Source organism: Geotrypetes seraphini, chromosome 13 (genome assembly GCF_902459505.1).
Source record: "Geotrypetes seraphini chromosome 13, aGeoSer1.1, whole genome shotgun sequence".
In the NCBI taxonomy this organism is placed as follows: Eukaryota; Metazoa; Chordata; class Amphibia; order Gymnophiona; family Dermophiidae; genus Geotrypetes; species Geotrypetes seraphini.
The window spans coordinates 81,680,209-81,706,736 of record NC_047096.1 but is presented as its reverse complement, the minus strand read 5'-3'; the positions used below and the strand labels follow the sequence as shown (position 1 = coordinate 81,706,736).

The 26,528-nt window shown below is 45.0% G+C and overlaps 1 protein-coding gene and 1 long non-coding RNA gene across 8 annotated transcripts in view; one reads left to right on the top strand and one right to left on the bottom strand.

Moving 5' to 3' along the window:
- Positions 1–11,506, top strand: part of LOC117347195 — an 87,646-nt gene extending 76,140 nt beyond the window's left edge. The window contains exon 3 of the long non-coding RNA XR_004536742.1: positions 11,460–11,506. This is a non-coding gene — a long non-coding RNA (uncharacterized LOC117347195). The remainder of the gene's footprint in view (positions 1–11,459) is intronic.
- STAT3 (signal transducer and activator of transcription 3) overlaps positions 1–26,528 on the bottom strand; it is a 160,184-nt gene that overhangs the window by 18,459 nt on the left and 115,197 nt on the right. For all 7 annotated transcript variants that reach the window (XM_033917770.1, XM_033917772.1, XM_033917769.1 and 4 more), the window contains 3 exons: positions 11,824–11,876; positions 10,600–10,694; positions 6,104–6,243 (listed from right to left, as the gene is read on the bottom strand). In XM_033917770.1, the coding sequence (XP_033773661.1) occupies positions 6,104–6,243; positions 10,600–10,694; positions 11,824–11,876 (288 nt within the window). The remainder of the gene's footprint in view (positions 1–6,103; positions 6,244–10,599; positions 10,695–11,823; positions 11,877–26,528) is intronic.

Sequence of the window (26,528 nt, the reverse complement as noted above, 5' to 3'; positions counted from 1 at the left end):
GGAGCACTGTGTCCTCTTCCAGTTACATCCCAAAGCAATTGAGCTTCACTGGAACAGACTATAAAGAAGGGGAATGTGGAATGTTCCTGCATAAATTACCCAATTCTCTTCTGCTCTGAAACTTAGAAACAAGAAATAGCACAACAAGAGAACAGGATTTATATATAAATATCTCTCTCTATATATATAAATATATTTCAATTTTCTGAAAAACCTTAGAGAAACAACCTGCTGTGTACAACCATGCACTAACAATAAGGGAGCCAGAGGCTGATGAATACACATACATATACAAGATTTCTTCACATAACAGCCATCTGACTGACAGGATAAGAGCTCCAGACCTGGAATCTAGAAACATCTGAGGTAGAAAAACAGGTGGAACGGTATATACTGAGGGCGGGCCAGACTCCTGAGAGAACAAAGATTATCCAGGTAAGAACCTAATCTTTCATTCAGTTACATCCACTTAGGAGTTTGTATGTATGGTGACGTACCAAAGCAATAGATAATGTCTAGAGAGGGACAGAAGAGCCTACACACAAGATGGAGGATCCAAAAGCAATGTCCTCTCGAGCCACCACATTTATTCTGTAAAATCTGGAAAAACTAGAGGAACTGTTTGAGACTCCACTCATGAAAAGGCAACACTCCTGGTGGAATGCACCTTGAGAGAGACCGGTAGCTGTTTACTACAGGCAACATATGCTGAAAAAATGGCCATGCAAATCCATCTAGTTATAGAGGCCTTGTATGGCAGCTTGCCATGCTGTGATTGGCAGGTAAGAACGAACAGATGGTCTGAAAGGCAGAAGTCATTGGTCCTAAGTACTGGAGCAAAGCTCTCCGCACATCAAGTTTTTAAAAAATTCTATCAAGCTTGTAGATTGAAAAGCAGGCAGATGAACCTCCTGGTTGACATGGAAATCAGACAGCATCTTTGGAAGAAAGGAGGGAACAGGATGGAGAGTGACATCCATTCTGAGATACTGGTATTTTAGCCCGTTACATTACCGGGTGCTAGAATATATGTCTGTCTTTCTTTATTTCTGTCTCTCTCTCCCTCCCGCTGTCTTTTTTTCTGTCTGTCTCTCTCCCTGGCCCCCTTTGTCTGTCTGTCTTTCTGTGTCTCTCCCTGCCCCTGTGTCTTTCTTCTTTTCTTTCTGTCTCCCTTCTGCCCGCTGTCTGTCTTTCTTTCTATCTATCTGTCTCTCTCCCTGCCTCCTATGCATCATTTCTCTCCCCTTCCCTATGCAGCAGCCACAGCAGCATTTCCTCCCTCCATTTCCCTGTGCAGCAGCATTTCCCCCACCCTACTTCCCTGTGCAGCAGCAGCATTTCCCCCACCCTACTTCCCTGTGCAGCAGCAGCAGCATTTCGATACCCCCCACTTCTCTGTGCAGCAGCCACAGCATCAGCATTCCCTCCCCCTCCATTTCCCTCCCCCCACACCACTTCCCTGTGCAGCAGCAACGTTTCCCCTACCCCCCTTTTCCCTTCCCGCAGTCTGGCCGGCTCCCTTAGTCCCTTGCTGCCCCCCCCTTCCCTTCAGGTGGTCCCGACAAACCTGCCGACTCCAGCAGTGTCTGCAGGCCTTCTGCCCTGATTTACTCTGGCACGTCCCTGATAACATCATCAGAGATGCAGCAGAGCAAATCAGGGCAGTAAAGGCCCCGAAGCAGCGTGTGTAGAATGCTGCAGACGCTGTTGGAGTCGGCAGGTTTGGAGTCGGGACCGTGGGAAGGGAAGGGGGGCGGCAAGGGACTACATGAGCCGGTCAGACACCGGGAAGGGATGGGAGAGTCAGACAGCGAAGAACTTACTTTTTTAAGTTTAAAGGTGTCACCGCAGCTCCTCTCGATCCCCGCCAGCGTCGGAAGCCTTCTCCGACGCTGGTGCTGCTCGTGAGAGGAGCTGATATCGTGGTCTTGTAGAAAGCAGTGAGTCCAGCGCTGGCTGCCAGTCCTGCCGGCGAGTATAGTTAGGTGCTGTAAGGCTGGAGACTCGCGCTTGCACACTCCTGCGGCCACAGACCTACTGATCACAGATCAGAGATCACGGAAGCACGCAGGTAAGAGTGTGCATGATTGGTTAGGGTTTTAGTATATAGGATGCCACGCTGAAACAATAGCCACCAGAAAGCAATGTTACTTACCGTAACAGTTGTTATCCAGGGACAGCAGGCAGCTATTCTCACTAGAGGCACCAATACCCTGAGGGTTCTTACACAGGGTGCCTACAGGCAACACTCAAGCCAGGGGAACAGAACCCGATGCCTGAAGTAATACAGCAGGCTGGCTCCCCAGGTCCAAAGGCTTGCCCTATAGAGCTGTAGTCTGGCTCAGCAGAACCTGCGTCCTTTCCCAGGCAGAGGATCCCCAAGAATAGGGTTTCAGAGCACTAAAGCTTCAGGAAAACTATCTTCAGGCTGAAAAGAAAAAGAAAACTAAGCAGAGAAGATCAGAACACCTCTACACAGTTCAGTTACAAGAAAAAACTGGAAGGGGACACTGTGCTCCGCCTCTAAGTAGGAGGTGCTGAAAATTGTAAGTATTCACACTTCTTAAAGTCCAATTCACAGGAACAGATTGATCACCATATGTACTCCTGAGTAAATGTAACAGAATACCCATTATACTGGAAAGTATTTGGTTGATAGACATGATAAATATCTACCCACCAGCTTCCATCTTTCATCATATGAGGCTCATGGGAAGATGAGGCTCTTAGCTCGATAATCTTCTTTCTGAAGGCATATGGGTCTTGAACCAGTGGGTTATTCTCCTCTAGTTGCGAGTTGTGTAGAAAGCGGCATCTACATTTTTTCTCTCTCAGCTCTACTTCCTGCATCACTGGGTAGTGCTCTAGCTCCTCACTTTGTAATAAAACAGTTGGCAATTATTATAAAATAATAAAAAAAGCAGGATACGGGGAAACTCCCTGACCAAGCCGATTGTGCTCTGTTCTGCAATGATTAAAATACAACCAACTAATGTACGAGATACTACTCAAAAGTTCAGGGAATTCAATTGTTAAAAAAAATTGCTTACTGAAAGTCCTAGTTTCCACCGTCTCCTTCGAAGTAGTCCCCTTGAGAATGTATACAGCGATCCCAGCGTTTTTCCCATGAGTCCATGCATCTATGGAAGTCATCTTAGGTGAGGACTCCTGCGATTCTGCCTGAATCTCTTCAATTGTGTTAAAACAGCACCCTTTTAGTAGTAATTTCATTTTGGGAAATAGGAAAAAATAAAAAATCAAAGGGGGCAAGGTCAGGCGAATAGGGAGGGTGCGTAATCACTGTAATGCTTCTGAAAGTCATGAATTGTCGAATGAGTGATGTTTGAGCGGGTGCGTTATGGTGAAGCAACCAATTTTTCCACTTGGCATTTGCGCCAAATGCTCTCGCTCAACCGCTTCAAAACCTCACAGTATGACTGTCCTACTATCTCACAAACATTGTGGATAGTTTGCCTATGATCTGCAAGGATAGACTCATGAACTTTTGTTATGGTTTCTGGTGTTGTGCTTGTTGACTGTCATCTGGAACGGTCATCGTCGTGGACAGATGTTCATCCGTCCTTGAAGCGTTTGTACCAAAGAAAGGTTTTGTTTTGCTTTGGCACATGGCATTATCTCCAAAGGTTTTCTGGAGCATACGATGGGTTTCTGGAGCAGTTTTTTAAAGTTTGAAACAAAATTTGATGCAGATTCTTTGCTCAGTAAAATCTGTCATATTGAAATCCACTGAGTCACTAAAACACAACCTTACAAAATCGCACAGAACAAAACAATGCGACTACTCAGCTGTATACCCGTTGGCACACTGATTCACAGAGCATACTATATCCAGTTCACGCGCACTGTTCACATTCCCTAAACTTTTGAGTAGCACCTCATATGTCAATAGGAACATAACTTAAAATAAGGTGGAAACAAATAAACCATCTACTTGAGTGCACCCAGCACTATCACTTATGTAGCTCTCAAAGTTTCTCACTTGCCTTTTTGCAATACAGAGTTAACTTATCACTGTTCTGGCCTGTCCGTCAGGAGAAAGCCAGATAGCTGGAAATACATATCTGTCTGAGAACGTAAGCAGGTGGAATGAAATCCAATAAGGCAGGCATCAAGACTCGTATACTTTTCTACTAGAAAGACAATTAACATAGTAACATAGTAGATGACGGCAGATAAAGACCCGAATGGTCCATCCAGTCTGCCCAACCTGATTCAATTTAAATGTTTTCAATTTTTTTCTTCTTAGCTATTTTTGGGCAAGAATCCAAAGCTCTACCTGGTACTGTGCTTGGGTTCCTACTGCCGAAATCTCCGTTAAAACTTACTCCAGCCCATCTACACCCTCCCAGCCACTGAAGCCCTCCCCAGCCCATCCCCCACCAAACGGCCATTCACAGACACAGACCGTGCAAGTCTGCCCAGTACTGGCCTTAGTTCAATATTTAATATTATTTTCTGATTCTAGATCCTCTGTGTTCATCCCACGCTTCTTTGAACTCAGTCACCGTTTTCCTCTCCACCACCTCTCTCAGGAGCGCATTCCAGGCATCCACTACCCTCTCCATAAAATAGAATTTCCTAACATTGCCTTTGAATCTACCACCCCTCAATCTCAAATTATGTTCTCTGTACAGGAGCTCCTCAGCTGGCCATGCAGTGGAAATCTGGCATGAATTCAAGTTAACAGCCTGAGGAGTCAATCAAGGTGTTTTGAAGAAAACAGAGGCTTTTAAAACAAAATCAGGAAATCCAAGATGGCTGCCATGGCAGCATTTTGGTGCCAAAAATTGGCCAGGGGAAGCAAATTCAGCAAAGGTTTGGTTTTGTTTTTTGGAGGTAGGAGACCCAAATACTAGCCACTGAAACCTTCAAAACTTCAATTTTGGGATTCCCCAATTTTCCCCATACACAGCCATAGACTGTATTCACAGTTCTTTCGGTACTGTGCCTGCTTCAGCTGAAAATCACATCTGGGGAATGGAGAAAGCTTCTGCCTCAAACAAGCATGTAAAAATAATCCAGGTGCTTGTTTTTTCAAGCTGCCAGTCAGCCAGCACCCACTAGGTCCCTCATGACAAACATAGGGCCACACAGCCTTTGTTCAAGAGCGAACCTTGCTACCAGAGGAATGGTCCCGAACCACTGAAAGTCTTAATGCAGGCTGGCCAGGTAGGTGTCCTTGAAAAGGGTTGCTCTCTCAGCTACAGACCTCTGCCAAGAGAATCTGTGTCTTCTCCCAGGTAGAGCTGCCCTAGTAATACTGGGGACCTCTGAAGCACTGAAAAGTCTCCAAATCTGGATATCCCCCCACCCAAAAAAAAACAAACAAACAACAATGATCAGAGCAAATCAATAACACCCCTTCCAATTTGCATGTAGAAGATAAAACTGGGGAGCTAGAGCACTATCCAGTGATGCAGGAGTTGGAGCCGAGAGAAAAAAATATACAGATAATGCCTTCTATAAAACTTTAAACTAGAGGAGAACAACCTACTGGTTCAAGGCTCGTATGCCTTTTGCACTAGAAATTATGGCTAGCAGCCTTGAAAACAAGAGGCGGGAAACCACAGTCCTCAAGAGCTACAACCCAGTCGGATTTTTGAAATTTCCAAAATGATTATGTATGAGATTGATTTGCACATACTGCTTCCACTGTAAGTGAATCTCATGCATATTTATTGTGGAAATCTTGAAAACCTGACAAGGTTGTGGCCCTTGAGGATCCTGATTGTCCTCTATACAGTGGGACTTTAGAATCTGCTTCAGCACAGGGAGGTTAAATCACCGTCTCAAGATCTCAGTGGCAATGGTGAATGGGAGAATACATGTCCATGGCTCAGCACTCTAACCATAATGCTAAACTGCAGTTAATATGACTTGCATTTAATTGTTATTCTATATGAGCAGAGATTCCCAATACTTCTTACACAATGAATCATACCATACACACATGTAATCATTAAAAAGGTGAAAAAGAAAGGACTACTCAGAAACAGAACTATTTTGTGGTGCTCAAGGATCAGGTTGAGAACCACTTGCCTAAATGACCACAACAGAGGTGATGAGTTGAGAAAATTCCTACCACTGATGTCTTTTTCCACCCAGGTGAACGTGATTCCTCCCTCTTTACTGCTCTCACTAAACCGCAGTAAAAATGTTCCAGGTGGCTTTGTGCTGAGGATTGCTCTCTCCCGCTCCTTGCTGATGAATCCCAGAATATACCTAGTTACAAGAGCCAACAAAAATTAATTAAAAGAAAATTAAGTGAGAAGGTGTGAGATCACTTTTTAAGAAAAACACAAAGTCAATCAGTGCATCAAGTATTGTATGTGGCAGAGCATCTCCAAGTTCATACTTTCTGCATCTGCAAAGCTCAGAGATATGAGGGAGATCTGTGCTGTGCTTAGGAATTTTCTGCCAAATAACAGAGAAACAGGGCCACAGTCTTGCAAGAAAGAGGACTCTAATACAGGGAATGTGAAGGTAAAAGAAATTTGAAGGGTCAGTCACACAAATATATGATATATCAACCACTTGGATTATGATGGATCATCACTGTCTAATACCATTATTATTAATAATGATTAATCTAATCTAATCTTCTATTTCTGTTTCACTCATACCTAGGTAGGCTGAAGGCGACTTAAAGAGGAGGGGGGAGGAAGGAGGAGGGGTGAGAGAAGAGGAGGGGGAGGAAGAGGGGTGGAGGGGGAGGAGAGGATACAGGTGATTAAGTGTCAAATAGATGAGTTTTCAGTTTTTACTATAACATATTAGAAAGATGTGTTCATAGAAACATAGAGCATGACGGCAGAAAAGGGCCGACGGCCCAACAAGTCTGCCCACTCAAGAACCCTCCCTCCCTCGAGAATCCATCTATTAAGCTTCCCTCCCTCCCTTGAGAATCCATCTATTAAGCATTCCTCTTGAGCGACCCCACCAGTCTGTCCCATCGTCCCTTGAAGTCGAGCGTGTTACTGGCCTTGACTACCTGTCGTGGAAGACCATTCCATTGATCAATTACCCTTTTGGTGAAGAAGTATTTCCTGGTGTCCCTATGAAATCTTCCCCCTCTGAGCTTTAGCGGATGCCCTCTTGTCGCCGTGGGACCAGTAAGAAAAAAAATTTCTTCCTCCACTTCAATGTGACCTATGATGTATTTGAATGTTTCTATCATGTCCCCCCTTTCTCTGCACTCCTTGAGAGAATGTAAGCGCAGTCTGCTCAGACGTTCCTCATATGGGAGATCTTTAAGTCCTGAGACCATCCTGGTGGCCATCCGCTGAATCGACTCCATCCTCTTCACATCCTTTTGATAATGCAGCCTCCAGAACTGGACACTACACCAGATGCGGTCTCACCATGGATCTGTACAACGGCAGTATGACTTCAGGCTTTCGGCTGATAAAGCTCCTTCTGATGCAACCCAGCATTTGTCTAGCCTTTGCTGAAGCTTTCTCTACCTGATTTGCAGCTTTCATGTCTTCTCGGATCGCAGAGTAGTGAATCCAAAGGCGATATGAGCTGGAACCACTTCGAGCCCCCAGATTGGAATAACTTCCTTGCACTCTTCAACAAATACTCCAAATCAAATTGTCTACTAGATGAATGTCCATCTAAGATCATGCAAGATGCAATACCAGAATTTAAGAGGGACCTATTTAACTGGGCAACTTACTCTCTCAAAAACGGAACCTACCTGGAAAATATGGGACACATCCTAATCACAACCATACCCAAAGACCAGAAGATCTCGCTCACACTGGCGTCCAACTACAGACCCATAGCGAGCACCCCCTTTTTCACCAAAATGCTGGAAGGGCTGGTCAACTTGGAATTAGTAAATCACTTAGATAAGTACTCTCTCCTAAATGACCACCAATCTGGATTCAGAAAAGGATTCAGCACTGAGACAGTCCTAGGCTCTCTCCTTAACCACCTATACGACCTTTTCAATCAAGGTTCCAGCGCCTTGATCCTACAGTTAGACTTCAGCAGTGCCTTCGATCTCGTGAACCACGAAACTATGCTTAGGTGCCTCGACAATATGGGAATATCAGGAAGAGTGTGGACCTGGTTCCAAGGTTTCCTAACCAAACGATCTTATCAAGTGGTCCATGAAGGAAATTACTCTGAACCCTGGAAAAGCCCCTCGGGAGTCCCACAAGGATCCCCCCTATCTCCCACCTTGTTCAATATATACATCTCTTCTCTAGGCCACCTTTTACAAAAGCTTAACCTAACTTATTATATATACGCAGACGACATCTCCATACTAATACCAATAACAAATGTGACCTCAACCAACTCAAAACATATCTCCTCCATCATGCTCGAAATAGAAAAATGGACTTTAAACTTCAAACTGAAATTAAACTCAGAAAAGACAAAGATTTTCCTTGCTAGCCCAAACGAGAAAATCTCCGCAACTACAATATATGTAAACGGCCATGATCACCCAATACTAAAAACCATAAAAATACTGGGAGTCACCCTGGACAACCACCTGACCCTGACCGAGCACACAAACTCGGTGACTAAAAAATGCTTCTTCATCTTTTGGAAACTGAAAACCATAAAAAAATACTTCGACCCGCTATCCTTCAGAATATTGGTACAATCACTGATTTTATCCACCCTGGACTACTGTAACATTGTTACTTGGGAATACCTAAAAAAATGTGAGAAAACTGAGAATAGTTCAAAATACGGCCATCCGTCTAATATTCGGACTAAAGAAGAGCGATCATGTTAGTCCATTCTACAAACTCCTTCATTGGTTACCAATTGAAGCACAAATTCTATTCAAATTCTCCTGCCTCTGCTATAAACTAATCTGGGGACTGGCCTCCAGCTACCTACTACCTCACTTCGAATTCCACTCCTCTATTAGGCCTACCAGAAACCGTAACCTCTTTACCTACCCAAATTTCATAGGCTGTAGATATCGCACCTTCTTTGATAGAACATTCAAATTCCAAGCAGGTAGACTGCAAACTTGGACAGGCTACTTCACTGATGCCGCCAGAGAATCATATAGTATCTTTAGAAAAGAACTAAAACCCACTTTGTTTAAGAAATTTATAACCTAACCAGACTTCTCCCCTAAAATCGGAGCCTCCTTCCATCCCAAGGAGTCCGTCTACCCTCTTCTGCCAAAATTTCTATCTTTAATTGTTACCAGTTTTTCCCACTGGTGCCCATCCTTCGTTCAAATGTACCAAGTTAACAACTTACTTCTCATCAACATCTTATGTTATCTTTTTCACCTTCGCAGTCTTGCACCTTTGTAACTCAAAGCGCAATCTCCTTTCTCTTCTCCTACTTATGCTCTGAATATCGTCGACTGTATAATGCTACTCATTGTGAAACCCTGTAACTCTCCTGTTACTATCACTAGATGTTCAATGCTATACTCTGTAATTCGCTGTCTGTACAGTTTCTCTTCATTGTAAACCGCCTAGAAGTCGCAAGATTGTGGCGGTATATAAGAATAAAGTTATTATTATTATTATTACTCCCAAGTCCCTTTCTGCAGTAGTTCTTGTTATGTTTTCACCGTTCAAGGTGTATGTTCTGAATGGATTTCCACTCTTGTGGGGTGTCTGGGCCAATCAGAGCCTCAGGCCTCTTCCCGGTGCATCCCAAGATGCACCGGGGAGGGGAAGGCCCATTTTAGACGATGCAGGCAAGCTGTGAGGAGGAAGTCCTCGTCCCTCCAGGTATCTATTTTGAGGCAAAGGGGTGGGGGCATCTGAGGCGTTCTTTGGGGGAGTGTCACTAACAGAAGCGAGTAGGTGAAGTTGTGGTACATGGCCAGGATTTCAGGGTAGCGGGACAGCGTGGGCATCTCTCCTGCTGCAGGGGTGTGTGTGTGTGTGTGGCGCACGGCTGGGATTTCAGGGCAGTGGGAGAACATCTCTCCCGCTGTTGTGTTTTTTTTTCCTTGACGTGTCTTTTCTGTGCATGTGTCCATCGCTATCACCAGCGATGAGCACAAGCAAATTTAGCGAATCTTTGCTGCTGTCTGCCAACCTCATTTGCATGCGTGATTTTTTAAAGAATGTCTCGCTTTTTAACGCAGGTTTTTAAGAATCCTGGCCTTAATTTTCTTTATGGATTACTAATACAAGTGGCAGAAAACGCACTTGCATTTAAGGTACATGACTTACACTAACCTATAGTTGGAACAAATGCGCGAGCTTAGATGTTAGCCAGAAGTTATATTATTCTATAGTTTACATTAATTTGCTTGCTCTGCCCATATCTGACCAAATGTCATTGTGCATGCTCACCAGCACAGTATATGCCATCAAAACATTATGTACAGTTCTGTTAATCAGTATTCTATAAAAGGCCTCTTATGTAAATTATTAGGAAACCACCATTTATGCACATTCTTGCTACTTAAAACTAGATGGCTCCTTATGAAGGTACCTTCATGTGTCTGAACTGCCCATCATTAGAAAAAGACAGAAAGGTTAACTATTATCAACTGTCTTATAAATTGCACTTTACCACTGGTGTCAAAAAATTGACATTCTAGGTAAACTTTGCAGTCAACAAATTAAGTCTTACCCTTCATTCCATAGTGCTAGAATGTATTTCTTCACAAGATCAATCACGTTATCTAACCAGACCCAGAAGGAAAATCCTTTGCCAGCCATATTCTCCTGGTAAAACATAGACAGTGTTCATGTTTAAGAAGTGCCATGCTGTTTATATCTGAAGTGCTCTAAGCAGCTGTAAAAGACTTTTGAGTTTCTAAGAAACCATGGGGAAAGTAACCTGCTCAATGTAGCAGGTACAACTCCAGCCACCTTACTGGGCAGATGAGCAAGCAATGCTAGGCTTTATTTGCCGTCATCATCTACTATGCTATCCCTGATTAACGGAGCCCAGCCCCTGTCTCTTCCACTAGGATCAGTCATGTACTGTACTTCCAAATGACCTGGGCTGACCAGTTTACTCCCAGAAGAATGAAGTGCAGAAAGCTAAGTCTACCTAGATAATTCATTAATCTAGTCTTCAGAAAAATCATACCTTTTTTTAACTTTGCCTAAATTATCTGGCAACAAAACCCACATCTTAGCTGTGCTGACTTAAAAGAAATCTTTCTAAATCTGCTACCCCTGTTAGCTGTAATGCATATCCCCTAATTCTAGCAGTGTGTGCCATCATAGACAATGCATTCCTCCTCACTCTTGATTTTGTAAAATTACCCCTTCTTAGCTATCTCTTCTTCAAGCTGATGGATCTAACTTGCTTAGCCTTTCTTTATAAGTTTACCAACATAATACTGCTTTAATTTGGTTATGTTTCTGATATCATGTGTTTTAAGTTTCTCTGTCATCTATTTAAAAAGAGTAATGATTAGCAGGCTACAAATTGTTTAAATAAATCCCATTCCCTTTATCATTCTCCTCTTCATTTTCTAGTTCTCCTGCATCTCAAGATGGGATGACTTCAATTGAAAGCTATTACTGTGAGTAGACTGGTCCAGGGTGTGGAAATACATGCTAGATTGTTGAAAATATATGTATGTTTTTACTTAGAAAAAGTACCTACCAAAATAGAATAATAACGGTGTATGAGAATTTTTTCTTTAAGCAGTTTTCAAGCTGAAAAGTACATAAATATTCTTCAAAACTGGTAGAAAATTAATGGATAACATATGCCCAAAAGCTGCTTGAAAACGGATATTTACCATTTATATTAATACCAATTTAATCAGTGCCCACTAGGTCAACAGGGGCTTATTGATCACCTTTAGCATGTCACTGGTTTATAGCAGCTGCTTACTTTGCAAAATTTGGCCCATGTGATCTGGCATCCAGAATAGTTGACACCTGGTCCTAGAGAAAGAGAAGAAAAAGTGCATCAATATAAACTGAGTTAACAATGACCATCTTTTGCAGCTATTGTTAATCCAACAGTCTTACTTCTGCTCTTTCAACCTTAATGGGGAGCAGCATTTGAACATGACACTAAAGGCCTCACTTTTAGTAAGGAAAAATTAGGTTCTTACCTCAATAATCTTCTTTCTAGTAGACAGTTACTCTATTCCTGAAGTCAATCCCTTCTTATGAAAATTCTTATAGAGAGCCTCATTAGCATTCTTTTGCCCCACCTCCCATCCTTCTGGACTGTCCTCCAATTTCTCAGTTTGTGAGCCCTGGAGAGAAAACAGAATAGGGAGGAGTACGGGGATTCTCCTCAAGAAACAAGTCAGTTCCACTCATATCATTAACATATAAAACAAAAAATTTAACCATTTGCAATACATCATGAGGTGAAAACAAACAAGTCACCAACCTGAGTGCAACCTGCACTAAGTGTGTGGGAGAGTCTATAGATACCCCCTAGATTCATCAACATAGCAGCAGAATCCTCTATCCTTGTTAAAGCTGTATAAAGGAAAGAAACAAAATGTCCAGATGCCCCAGCACATTCTAGGCAGTAAACAGGGCGGGTTTCAGGAACAGAGTGTCTGTCTATTAGAAAGAAGATTATCAAGGTAAGAACCTAATCTTTCCTTCTAGTGTGACAGACACTGTTCCTCAACCTGTGGGATGTATCAAAGCAATCCCCCCGAGTTTAGGGCAGGACAGATGAGCCTTCTGATAAAACTGAAGATACAAATGTGGAATCCTGTTTGTCCACTATATCCATTCTGTAAAACTTTGTGAATGTATGGAAAGAGGACAAAGTGGCTGTTCTAAAGATTTGAGGAAGCCATGCTTCTAGTGGAGTGTGCCTTCAGGGAAATAGGTGGACGATTCCCACTGCCGATATAGGATGAAGAAATAGCCATATGGATCCATCTTGAAATGGTCGCTTTTAAGGCTGGTTGACCTTTAAGGGCAGCCCCTACCAATATGAACAAATGATCAGACAGCCAAAATTTATTTGTAACTTCTAGATACCACAGTCAGAGTCTGCGCACATCCAGTAATTTCACTACCCAATCTCTCTTTCTCGATCCCGAGGGAGTGAAGGCAGGCAAGCGTACTTCTTGGTTGATGTGAAAGCTGGAAACGTTTGGCAAGAAAGATGGGACAGTGCGTCAGATCACACCTGAATCCAAAATTTTGAAGAAGGCATGACGAAGCCTGTAGTTCTGACACTCATTAGGCTGAGGCAATTGCCACCAGAAACACTGTCTTAATGGTAAGTTCCATCAGAGAAGCTTGTTTCTGAGGTTCATAGGGTACTCTAGCCAGCGCTTGGAGGACCAGATTAAGACTCCATGCAGGAAAAGGCAGTCACACTGGAGGACAGAGGCGCAAAGCACCCTTCAAAAACTTGCTACATTTGATTATGCGGTTGTGGTGCTCTTATTAATCCTAGGCCCAAAACACGAGAGCCCTACAATCTGAACTTTCAGGGAGCCAACTGCTAGGCCTTTTTCCAGACCTTCCTGCAGGATTCCACTGTTGGTTTCCATACTAATTAAAGTAATGTAATGAGTACCCCATTAGCAGATCATTGTAAAGAATTTCAACATGATTTTAGTGAACTAATATGCCTCTGTATTGACAGGGAAACAAGGAATAGCAGAGGAGGAGATCGCCAGACGAAACTGCTTCAACGTGAGGCCAGATGGATCTTCAAATTAAATTCTTTTAAACCTAATGGTTTAAATATTAATGTTGGGTGGAAAGCGTTTTTTAAAATAAGAGTAGTTTTATATGCATCGAAGTGCTTTCCAGCAACAACCCTGGCTCTTTAAATCTTCAGTAATGTTGTCATTGAGTATTTCAGTATAAGGACGCATGTGCGGTGTTCAAGAATTACCAGTGCCATTTTTAAAAAAATGAATGATGAGGGGTGTGGCTTGGCGCGCGCACAAGATGGAGGTGTAGTAGTGCTGCTCCGTTATACCAGGCAACAAATTGAATATTAAAGTATACCTTTCATCTTCTTTGGGGCTTCTGTTATATACTTTAGTGGTGTATGATGGCTAATACGCGGCAGTCAAAGATCGATGCGGCTTTTGGCACATCGGGTACGGCGAAGCGTGTTAAGCATGATCAGGTGACGCCACCGAAAGCCCCGTTGCCGGAAGAGGAGGAGTTGGACAAAAAAGTAATTTTGGCAGAGCTCAGAAAAATACAGCGGATGATTCAGAGTAATGCAGACAGCATTCAGGAAATAAAGGAGGAGGTGGTTTACACTAATAAGCAGATGGAGTTGGCTAATCAGCGTGTGACTCTGTTAGAATCTAAAATGGAGCAACTTGAGATAACGGCTGCACAATGCAAGGAAGATACTAAATCTATTAAAGTCCTACAAAAGCAACTGGAAGACTATGAGAACCGTGGGCGTAGAAAGAATGTAAAAATAATTGGCTTGGCGTAGAATTTGGAGGGGGGAATCCTATTCAATTTCTGGAAACTTTACTTCCTAAGTTGTTACAGTTAAGCTCAAAATTCCCCCTAGAAATTGAAAGAGCTCATAGAATTCCATCTCAACGGTCCACTAATCAAGCAAAGCCAAGACCACTTATTTTCAAGTTATTAAGATTCCAGCAAGCCTTTGAAATTTTGAGTTTGGCCAAAGCGGATAAAAACCTTAACTATAAGGGGTCTAAATTACTTTTCTTGCCAGATTTTGCTAAGAACACTGCAGTTACAAGGCAGCAATTTCTGCAGCTTAGACCTCAGCTGAGAGAAAAAGGTTATAAGTATGGTCTATACTATCCTGCCAAGATGAGGGTTACATCTGGAAATAAATCTGTTTACTTTGAGGATCCAGAAAAATTAAAGGATTTTCTGCTTACTTCGGAGCCAATGGATACATAAAGGGGCCTCCGGTTCAGGAATGATTGGAAGGATTATACTAAACTTAATTATACCTTTTGGTGAAATTCAGTTTGCCATATTTATAAAATGGAAAGAATGCTTGCTTTACAGCAAGGGAATTATGATAATTTTAAAAAAATATGGGGGCCATTGATTACATATTCTAATGATCAGACACCTTAGACACCTTTTTATTATATAAGATTATATTCAATGGGGGGGATGTATGTTATATGTTTAATTAGTATATTTCTAATGGATGGGATTGGGAGGGGGGTTCTTCTATATGATTTTGACAATAATGATTGAGAATGTCAAGTAATTTGTATGAATTTTTGGTTAAATATTGTACACTTGTTGAAAGATATGAAAATGAATAAAGATTTATATAAAAATTAAAAAAATGAATGATGTTCAGAGCTAAACACAGTAAGTACGGCATTGATGTTTATTGAATTTAACAACTCGAGAGCACAGTACTTTCTTGTATGGCACAGATTATTGTTTGGTTATATTTTGCAGTTTTGAAAAGGACCCCTGAGGAAGCCATTATTACTGGTGAAATGGGACCCGTCGGGCAGAAATGCACTAAGAAGCATTAAGACAAGTGCATAAGCCGAAGTACAAAGATAAGTGCACATTTTTCATTAGCAGACTTAAGAAGTTATTCACAGAAAAATAAAAAATAAATAAGTTCAGCTATTGAGAGATTTTTTTGGGTAAATGATAGAGAATCTGACCTGCTACAAAAAACGCAGGTCTCTGAGACCTTTTCCTCTCATTTAACACTTGAGTTGTGTTTTTGAAACCTGATTTTTGGTTTGTAGCTACTATAATTACCAGCCCCTAATGTGCCATGATCCTGCACAGAAGTCTGCCCATCATGGGCCTTGGAGGAAAGGCATAAAGATCTGCGTTTGGTTATGGTTGCACTAGGGCATCCAGGCCTTCGCTTCCTGGCTTGTATCTTCGACTGAAGAACCAAACCGCTTTCTTGTTGGCTGCCGATGATATCAGATTGAATGTCAGATGCTCCCACTGATTCACAATGCAGGTGAAGGCTTTCTGAGACAGTGATCACACCCCAGGATCTAAGGTCTTCCAGCTGAGGAAATGTGCTTGCACAATGTCCACTCCTGCCACATGTGCTGCTGTTGAGTGCCAGGAGATGGACCCATCAAAACAGCATCTTGGCTTCTAAACATAGAGAAGCACTCTTGGTGCCTCTCTGGTTATTGACATAGGCCACTGCTGTTGCGTTGTCTGGGAAAACTTATACCACTTTGTTCTGCAGCGTGCTCCCAAATATCTGAAGCACCAGGCAGAAGGCTTGAAGTTCCAAGTGGCTGATCGACACTTCCTCTGGAAAGGGGACCAGCATTCCTGAACCGGAGGCTCCTTGCAATGTGAACCCCAGCCATATAGGCTGGCGTCCTTTGTATCACCCATGCAGAGATGTGAAGGGAAACTCCTCTAGTGAGAGACTGGGGCTCCAACTACCAGGCTAGACTGCGACAAGCTTCCGCTGTTCAAGGCAGCTGCTACTGGAGTGCATCCTTCTGCAGGCATCGTCAGGAGAGGAGCACATCCTGGAACAGACGCAAGTCAGAGGAGGGGCGGGACCGCGGCAGAGAGAAGGCAGCTCGGAAGATCCGATGGCAACTTGCAAAGATCGCTAGCACTAGCGATCTTATCCAGGCTGCTGAAATTAGGTAAATTGATGCCGGGAGGCCAGGAGGGAAGCCGGACAGAAGCACTTCCCGACTGACACTCCCCACTCGCCCTCTAAAGCAGGAGCGGCAGCGGTCAGCCAGCAAGAGGCAGCGCTGCCGATCCTGCTTTAGGGGGCGAGGGGAGGGAGGGTCAGTCGCTGAATCGGGAGGCCAATTTTTTTGTTTTTGAATCGATTCGAACCGATTCATCAGAAATGAATCGGTGAATCAATTTGAATCATGAATCGGGCAGCACTACTGTACAGAGAACCATTCCCACTTCTGTGATACGTAGAAAGGGTTCCCTGCACGAAAGAGCCTGAAGCTCTGAAATAGAGAATGACACGGTGACAAAATTCATCACCATTCCCGTCCCACGGATAACCGCGGTAAACCATCTTCATGTCATTCTTTAAGGAGAGAGGAAAGAATCAGAGTATGAATGGCCACAACCACTGACCCTCAAGCTTTGCTTTGAAGAATGCTGGTGTAGAAGGACTGAGGCTGAAATAGACACTAAAAAATGACATGGGATTATTTCCCGCGGTTATCCGCGGGGACGGGAACGGTGATGAATTTTGTCACCATGTCATTCTCTACCCTGAAATATGCCATGCTGAGACAATGGCAACAGAAATACAGTCTTGATCGTTAGATCATGAGAAGCATCTTTCAGGGGCTCGAATGGGGCTTCCACAAGGCCCTGCAGAACGATGTTACGATTCTACATAGGGAAAGGATGACAAGGGATGTTGCAAGCTAAGCGCCCCTCTCAGAAACCTGGTCACATCAGGATAAGCAGAAAGCAAACTGGAACCCCTTTGTGCTCAGAACCACAAGAGGCCTGCCACCTGAACCTTAAGGGAGGCCACAACTAAACCCTTATCAAAGCCTGCCTGAAGAAAAGCCAGAACCACCAGAATGGGAGCCTGCTCAGGCTCTACCTGGTCCTTGGCATACCACTGTTGGAAAAGCCTTCCAGGCTTTGGCATAAGAAGCCATAGTATAGGGTTTCTTGGACTTCAAAAGTATCAAAATGACCACATCAGAATAACCACGCTCCATCAAGGCTGAGCTTTCAAGAGCCACTGCCGTAAGACCAAAGCCCTGTGGGTTCTCTATGGGCACCGGACTTTGACTGAGAAGGTCGTGATGAAGAGGGAGTTTCAGCTTCCGATCCTGCTGAAGACACATGAGAACCGCATACCATGGACAACAAAGCCACTCCAGAGCCACTAGGATCATTAGGCCGGGATGTGATGCTAACTGGAGGATGACCCGACCAACCAGAGGCCACGGAAGGAATGCATAACGTTCATGAGCTGGCCAGGGCTGAACCAAGGCATCCAGACCTAAACTTCCACGCTCTGTTCTTTGACTGAAGAAGCACCTGGCCTTCAGGTTCCTGGCTGTCCATCTGTGGTTGGCCCCAGCACTGAACAATAAGACAGAATGCTCAACAAACAATTACAATGAGGTAACATAAGATGCCAATGGGCCCAATATTAATTTAAATATATTATCATGTCCTAAATTTTCAGCATTTATTCTTTCAAATCTATAACTAGAGCAAAGACTTGCCCACCAGAACGAAAAATTTAAACGATCACAGTTCTTCCAATTTCAAGTGATCATCTGGATGGCTATTCCTGTCATTATCAGGAAAAGACGACTTTTATATTGATCTGTGAGTCAGTTTGTTTTTTACTTTGGTACATATCCAGGGCAGATGGGAGTGGGATTCTTTATGTCATAAATTGATTTTTTAATATTTATAATTGGAATGGGTGAAAAACTGAAGGTGGACAAAGCGATGGGACCAGACGGGATCCATCCCAGGATACTAAGGGAACTCAGAGAGGTTCTGGCGAGTCCTATTAAAGACTTGTTCAACAAATCTCTGGAGACGGGAGTGATTCCTGGGGATTGGAGGAGAGCGGATGTGGTCCCTATTCATAAAAGTGGTCACAAGGATGAAGCAGGAAACTACAGGCCGGTGAGCCTCACTTCAGTTGTTGGAAAAATAATGGAAGTGTTGCTGAAAGAAAGGATAGTATATTTTCTTGAATCTAATGGGTTACAGGATCCGAGGCAACATGGCTTTACAAAAGGTAAATCGTGCCAAACGAACCTGATTGAATTTTTTGATTGGGTGACCAGAGAGCTGGATCGAGGACATATGCTAGATGTAATTTACTTGGATTTCAGCAAAGCCTTTGATACAGTTCCTCATAGGAGGCTGTTGAACAAACTTGAAGGGCTGAAGTTAGGACCCAAAGTGGTGAACTGGGTCAGAAACTGGCTGTCGGACAGACGCCAGAGGGTGGTGGTTAATGGAAGTCGCTCGAAGGAAGGAAAGGTGACTAGTGGAGTCCCTCAGGGTTCGGTGCTGGGGCCAATCCTGTTCAATATGTATGTAAGTGACATTGCTGAAGGGTTAGAAGGAAAAGTGTGCCTTTTTGCAGATGATACCAAAATTTGTAACAGAGTAGACACCGTAGAGGGAGTGGAAAATATGAAAAAGGATCTGCAAAAGTTAGAGGAATGGTCTAATGCCTGGCAACTAAAATTCAATGCAAAGAAATGCAGAGTAATGCATTTGGGGATTAATAATAGGAAGGAACCGTATATGCTGGGAGGAGAGAAGCTGATATGCACGGACGGGGAGAGGGACCTTGGGGTGATAGTGTCCGAAGATCTAAAGGCGAAAAAACAGTGTGACAAGGCAGTGGCTGCTGCCAGAAGGATTCTGGGCTGTATAAAGAGAGGCGTAGTCAGTAGAAGGAAGAAGGTGTTGATGCCCCTGTACAGGTCATTGGTGAGGCCCCACTTGGAGTATTGTGTTCAGTTTTGGAGACCGTATCTGGCGAAAGACGTAAGAAGACTTGAGGCGGTCCAGAGGAGGGCGACGAAAATGATAGGAGGCTTGCGCCAGAAGACGTATGAGGAGAGACTGGAAGCCCTGAATATGTATACCCTAGAGGAAAGGAGGGACAGGGGAGATATGATTCAGACGTTCAAATACTTAAAGGGTATTAACGTAGAACAAAATCTTTTCCTGAGAAAGGAAAATGGTAAAACCAGAGGACATAATTTGAGGTTGAGGGGTGGTAGATTCAGGGGCAATGTTAGGAAATTCTACTTTACGGAGAGGGTGGTGGATGCCTGGAAAGCGCTGCCGAGAGAGGTGGTGGAGAGTAAAACTGTGACTGAGTTCAAAGAAGCGTGGGATGAACACAGAAGATTTAGAATCAGAAAATAATATTAAAGATTGAACTAGGCCAGTTACTGGGCAGACTTGTACGGTCTGCGTCTGTGTATGGCCGTTTGGAGGAGGATGGGCAGGGGAGGGCTTCAATGGCTGGGAGGGTGTAGATGGGCTGGAGTAAGTCTTAACAGTGATTTCGGCAGTTGGAACCCAAGCACAGTACCGGGAAAAGCTTTGGATTCTCGCCCAGAAATAGCTAAGAAGAAAAAAAAAAAAAAATTTAAATTGAATCAGGTTGGGCAGACTGGATGGACCATTCGGGTCTTTATCTGCCGTCATCTACTATGTTACTATGTTACTATATCATTATTCAGAATAGATAGGATATTTATGATAATATATGTTTGTGTTATACGGAATGATAATTTTTTGGGTGGATGGGTGGGTGGGGGGAATGGATGATTATGAACATGAGAAAGATTAATGTGCTTTTATTATATTAATATGAATTGCATTGGTTGTATTGCACTGTTGTAGTTTTGAAAATTAATAAAGAATTAAAAAAATAAATAAATAAGACGGAATGCTCTTCGTGAGAGGGACTATTCTCCCAGGTCCAGAACTTGTTGACTGAGGAAGTCTGCCTGTATGTTGACTCCGGCCCCATGCGCTGCAGAGAGCGATAGAAAATATCCTGCAGCGAATACTGTGGTAAGCCTCCATGAGATCCAAGAACACCAGAAACTCCCTGGGAGAGAAAGCAGCAATAACTGTGCACACAGTTTCCATTTGGAAATGAGGAATCCGCAAGAAGCAGTTGATCGACTTGAGATCCAGAATGGGTTTCCAGTCCTCCGAGCCTTTCTTTGGCACAATGAAGTATAAGGAGTATCTACTGATTCGTTTTCCGAACAGGCTCTACTGCTCGGATGTCCAGCAGTGGCATGGTATCTGGATGCCTGAGGACATCTTGAAACAGAAGTATTGTAACGGGCGAAAGAACCTGAGGATCCTTGACAAAACCTGCAGGAAGGACAAAAAGTACTACATCCCCTCCCCAAAGTCTGCCGAGACTTGTTCATAGGGAGTCTGCATAAAGTGGCCTTGGAGGCAGAGTCCCCAGCCCAATGATGGATCCAAAGAGTCCAGTGAGCCGACATCATATCCCTTCATATAATCCACATCTTCCATCACCAGGGTGGGAATAGGCATTCTCCTCCATAGAGAGTACATGGTGCAATCTTGTATGACAAGCATGCGCTGCAAACGAGGCTGCCACTGTAGCCTTGATACCTGAAGAAGCCACCTCAAAAAAGTTTTTCAAGATAATATCCACTCTGAGATCCTGGGAGTTTTCAAGCATTACACCCCCATTGCTAGGGAGGGCCAGGTATCCTATACCAAGCTTGAGTCCTCCTTGGGTTGCTCAAAAGATGCTGCTGCAGCTGCTTTTAAACCTGATACCGCAGCCTCGGAGCTTCTTATGAGCAAAATCCAGCCTGTGGTCCCGGGCATCCTTTAATACCATGCCACTTTCACTGGGAAGGGAGGTACAGTTGGGTAAGCTGCACCACCAAGGAATCCACTTTCAGTGGAATAAAGAGCTGGTTAAATTCAACATCCATTGGATACAGCCTTGCCATGGCTTTGGCCACCTGAAGGGGCCCCTCTGGGACCTCCCAATGGTCCAAGAGCATATTTGTAATGTCTTGATGCAAGGGAATACAGGTGGGTCTGTGCTTTTGTGCTGCTTATATGTGAGCACTGTGTAGTAGGGGATTGCAAAGTCTCTAATTCCTGGAGGGATTCTGTGATCACTTGCAAAAGTGCTGAAGGCATGAATAACGTTTGCATAGTTGGGTACTTTCTGAGATCAGGGGCCTCCACCAGATCCAGGCCTCCTAGAGATGAAGCAGCATCTGGTACAGAAGATCCTGACTGGGAGATTAAAGGCATTGAAAGAGCCCTCTCCAGCCCAGTCTGCCTTAGACTGGACCTCCATGTCTTGCTCATGGCACTGTTGCTGGGGAATTGTGATCATGGGGGGGGAGGAGTCACCAAGGGTCATGCTCATTGGGGGGGGGAGGCTGCAATCACCAAGGGTTTCAAGTGGTCCTTATTAATCCTGTAAGCTTCAAACATCACATTTATGAATGCAGGGTGAAAACCCATGTCCAGGATGTCCAGATGGCCCCTGTGGACACTCATGAGCTCCTTCCTGGAGTTTTGAGGCAACACCATGGCTGTGCTTCGCTGGGGATGCACTTACACTGCTCCCCATCTCAAACCTGGACTTTTTTCCTGGCCATCGCATCATCTAGGCACTAACCCCTGAGGGACAAGAGGAGGCTAAGTCAGTGGCTCCTGCCGCCCCCCCCCCCCCCCCACACACACACACATCACACGGCACGTGGGATACAGATGATTTTCAGATGGCCATCCATTGCAAATTTGGAATGAATCCAAGGTACCCTGGACTGAGGAGTCCATCACACCTGTTTTTAAGCAAAATCGAGTGTTCCAAGGCAGATAAGAGGTTTTTATTTTCAAATCAAGAAATCCAAAATGGCTTGCACAGCAGCAGTTTTAGCATCAAAAACATCCTGGGGAACCTATTCTAGGTCCAAAAACTAACGATTTTGGGATTTTAGAGGCGAGGGAACCTGACTCTCTAACCCCAGAACCCAACCCCTCCCCCCCTCATGCTGTGTGCTGGGAGCTGCAAGTGCTGAAGCTGCAAACAACTTACAGGGAGAACTTCTTCCTCAACAAGCCTGGAATCCGGACTTCTTGTGTCTTAGGACTGCTTCTCGGGCCCAGTGAACTAGTGAGAGACTTCAGCCCCCCAATGGAATTTGTGAACGCAAACAGGGGGAGGAAGCAGTCGGCCTCGATCATGGAAAAACTGCTACTCAGCCTACTGAGAACACTGAGCCACTCAGCCTACGCTCAAGCCCACTGCAGATGAATCTGAGGTGAGCTTTGCTCCCAAGGGATAGTTCCCCGAGCGCCCAAACTTGTAGTGCAGACTGTCCAAAGCAGTCTGCCCCTTTGAAGCAGACCCTTGACCTCAGAGTCCGCAGCCAGAGATTTCTTAAGATTGTGATCCTCTGAAACTAAAAAGCTTCGCAAACAGTCCTAAACCCCTCCCCCCCCAAAAAATTTTTTTTTTAAAAAAATTTACTGAAAATAAACACGAGTGGACAAGATCGGTTACTACCATCTCACTTGTAAATACACAACTGAGGAATTGGAGGACTGCCCAGAGGGATGAGAGGCTGAGCAAAAGAATGTTAATGAGGCTCTACAAGAATTCTCACGAGAAGGGATTGACTACCCACAGGTTCAGGAATAGAGAGTGTTGCACTAGAAGTCTCTTTTGAACCAACCCTTTCCTCCCAATTGCTGACCTGCTGTTAGTGATCTGTAACCTGTTGCTAAAATCCAACAGATTTATGTAGTACCAGAAGATTGGAGGGTGGCCAACGTTACGCTGATTTTTAAAAAGGGTTCCAGGGAAGATCTGGGAAATTACAGACTGGTAAGCCTGACTTCAGTGCCGGGCAAAATGGTGGAAACAATTATAAAAAATAAAATTGTGGAACACGTAGACAAAGAAGAAATTAGGTTTTTACCTGATAATTTACTTTCTTTTAGCTTCTCCAGACCAGTAGAGGTTAATCTTTGTGAATGGGTATATATCCAATCATGACCAGCAGGTGGAGACTGAAAACATAACTGTGGAATAGTATATAATATATTCCCTTCTCTATTCTCATCAGTCTGCCGAATAGCCAAGCAGAACTAAGAACTGGAAACAGAAATAAACAATACAGTACTCCGAACAGGAGTAACAACTAACATACCCAAATGCTGTTGGAAAATGCAGAGGAGAAATACCAGAAGGAAAATGTCCCACAGCTCACCAGCTAAACCAGCCGAGCCACAGCTGCTGTTCATCAATTCTCCCCGGCCCTAGAAAAATACTAGAACCCACAGCAAAAAACAAAACTGCCCGCGCAACAGCCCCAACACAACAATAACAGACAAGGTGTGGACCTCTACTGGTCTGGAGAAGCTAAAAGAACCTAATTTCTCCTTCTAGCACTCTCCAGACCAGTAGAGGTTAATCTTTACGAATGGGACGTACCAAAGCAGTCCCTTACACAGGCGGGACCCCCGAAGGGCCTACACCAGAATATGCACACCAAACACCGCGTCCTGACGCGCCTGAACATCTACCCGAAAGTGTCTGACAAAGGAATGCAAGGAAGACCAAACCGCAGCTGTACAAATGTCCACTGGAGGCACGAGCGATGACTCAGCCCAAGAAGCCGCCTGACCCCAAGTGGAATGAGCCTTGAGAAACTCCGGAACGGGCTTCTGCCTCAGAAGATAAGCGGAAGCAATAGTCTCCTTGATCCAGCGTGCAATAGTAGCCTTAGAAGCACCAGCCCCATACGAGGACCCGCCAGAAGGACAAAGAGATGATCTGATTTCCTGATCTCCTGGGTCCGCTGCACAGAAGAGCGAAGGACCCGACCAACATCCAACTTGCGCAGCTGTCTGCTCAGAAGAGCCCTCCTGACTACTCAAGACCGGGAGGACCACAGATTGATTAACACGAAAAGGAGAAACTACTTTTGGCAGAAAAAGAAGGAACAGGCCGCAAGACATCCCGCTCCCTAGAAAACTCCAAGAAGGGAGCACTACAAGAGAAAGCCTGTAGCTCAGAAACACGCCTAGCGGAAGAAATGTCCACCAAAAAGACCGCCTTCAGAGTAAGGTCCTTCAAAGAGCAGCCACCCAACAGATCGAAGGACGGGTACACCAGAACAGATAGAACCAGATTGAGATCCCAAGAGAGAACAGAGGGCCGCATGGGAGGCCTGAGCAACTTGGCCGCCTACAAAAAGCGAATCACATCAGGAATGGCTGTCAAATGCTGACCTGTCACTAACCCCCAAAAGGCTGACAAAGCCGCAAGCTGAACTCGGAGAGAAGACCAAGCCAGGCCTCTATCCAGGCCATCTTGCAAGAACTCTAGGATGTTAGACAGGGAAGTGCGAATAGAGACCACTCCCCGCCCCTTGCACCACCCCTCAAAGAGACGCCAAACCCGCACATAAGCCCGAGAGGTAGAAAGTCTCCAGGACCCCAAGAGTGTAGAGATCACCCTATCTGAATACCCCTTCTTACCAAGGCAACCCCTTTCAAGAGCCAAGCCGTAAGACAGAAGGGAGACGGGTCGAACATGGGAATGGGACCCTGCGTCAGAAGGTCGTCCAAGAGAGGCGGAGGAAGAGGATCCGCCACCAGAGCGTCACCAGATCCGCGTACCACGGATGTCGAGGCCAATCCGAAGCCACAAGACCCAGATGATGAACAATGCGAAGAAGAACTCTGCCCACTAATGGCCATGGAGGGAACACGCACAACAGTCCCTATGTTGGCCATGGTTGAACCAGAGCATCCAGACCCTCAGCCAGACTGTCCCTGCGACGACTGAAGAAGCGAGACACCTTGGCGTTGCCACTTGTGGCCATCAGGTCAATCAGAGGCTGACCCCAAGCCTGCACTATCAACTGAAAAGCCACGAGGCTGAGACACCACTCTCCGGGATCTGATGTGATGACTGAGGAAGTTCGCCTGAACATTCTCCACCCCGGCTTTGTGAGAGGTCCAGAAGGTGTGACTCCGCCCAAAGCATGAGCAGAGCCACCTCCTGCGCCACCTGAGCGCCCTTGGCGCCCCAATGAATGACATAAGCCACCGCTGTGGCATTGTCCAACAGGACTCTGACCGACTTGCCCAAGAGGGAACGGAAGGCTAACAGCGCCAGACGTACAGCTCTGGTCTCCAACACGTTGATTGACCAGGACACCTCCTCCATGGACCAGGTGCCCTGAGCTGAGTGACCTAGACACTGAGCCCCCCCCAACCAAGGAGACTGGCATCCGTGAGAAGCACCGTCCACTGCGGTAGATCCAGACTCACCCCCTGAACCAGATGAGAGGTCTGGAGCCACCAACGAAGACTGCAGCGCGCCAAGCCTCGCAGAGGGACAGGGACATCCAAACCGTGCCTCTGGGTAACCACCACAGGAGCAGAGCATACTGAAGAGGATGCATGTGGGCCCGCACTCACCTCACGACATCCAGGGCCGCTGTCATCAACCCTAAGACTTGGAGGAAATCCTGCGCCCGAGGACAACGGGATGCCAAAAGAAGGCGAATCTGAGAGTGCAATTCGCTTACCCAGGCTTCTGGAAGGAAGACCTTCCCCAAGGAGGTGTCGAACAGAACCCCAAGATACTCCAGACGCTGAGCTGGGACCAATCGACTCTTGGAAAGGTTGACTATCCAGCCCAGCGACCGGAGAAACTCCACCACCCGAGCCGTAACCCGGGTGCTTCTCCTGCAACAACTTCGCCCGAATCAACCAGTCATCCAGGAAGGGGTGCACCAGAACGCCCTCCGACTGCAATGCCACTGCGACAACCACCATCACCTTGGTGAACGTCCGGGGAGTCGTGGCCAGGCCCAAGGGAAGCGCACAGAACTGATAGTGCTGACTCAAGACTGCAAAGCGAAGAAAGAGCTGACGAGAGGCCTGAATGGAAACAGGCAAGTAGGCCTCCGCCAGAGCGAGAGAAGTCAGAAACTCCCCCAGCTGAACCGCCAGAAGGACAGACTGCAGTGTGTCCAAGCGAAAAAAAAGGGAATTCTGAGAGCCCTGTTGACCCCTGTTTAAACCGAGGATGGGCCGAAAGGACCCATCCTT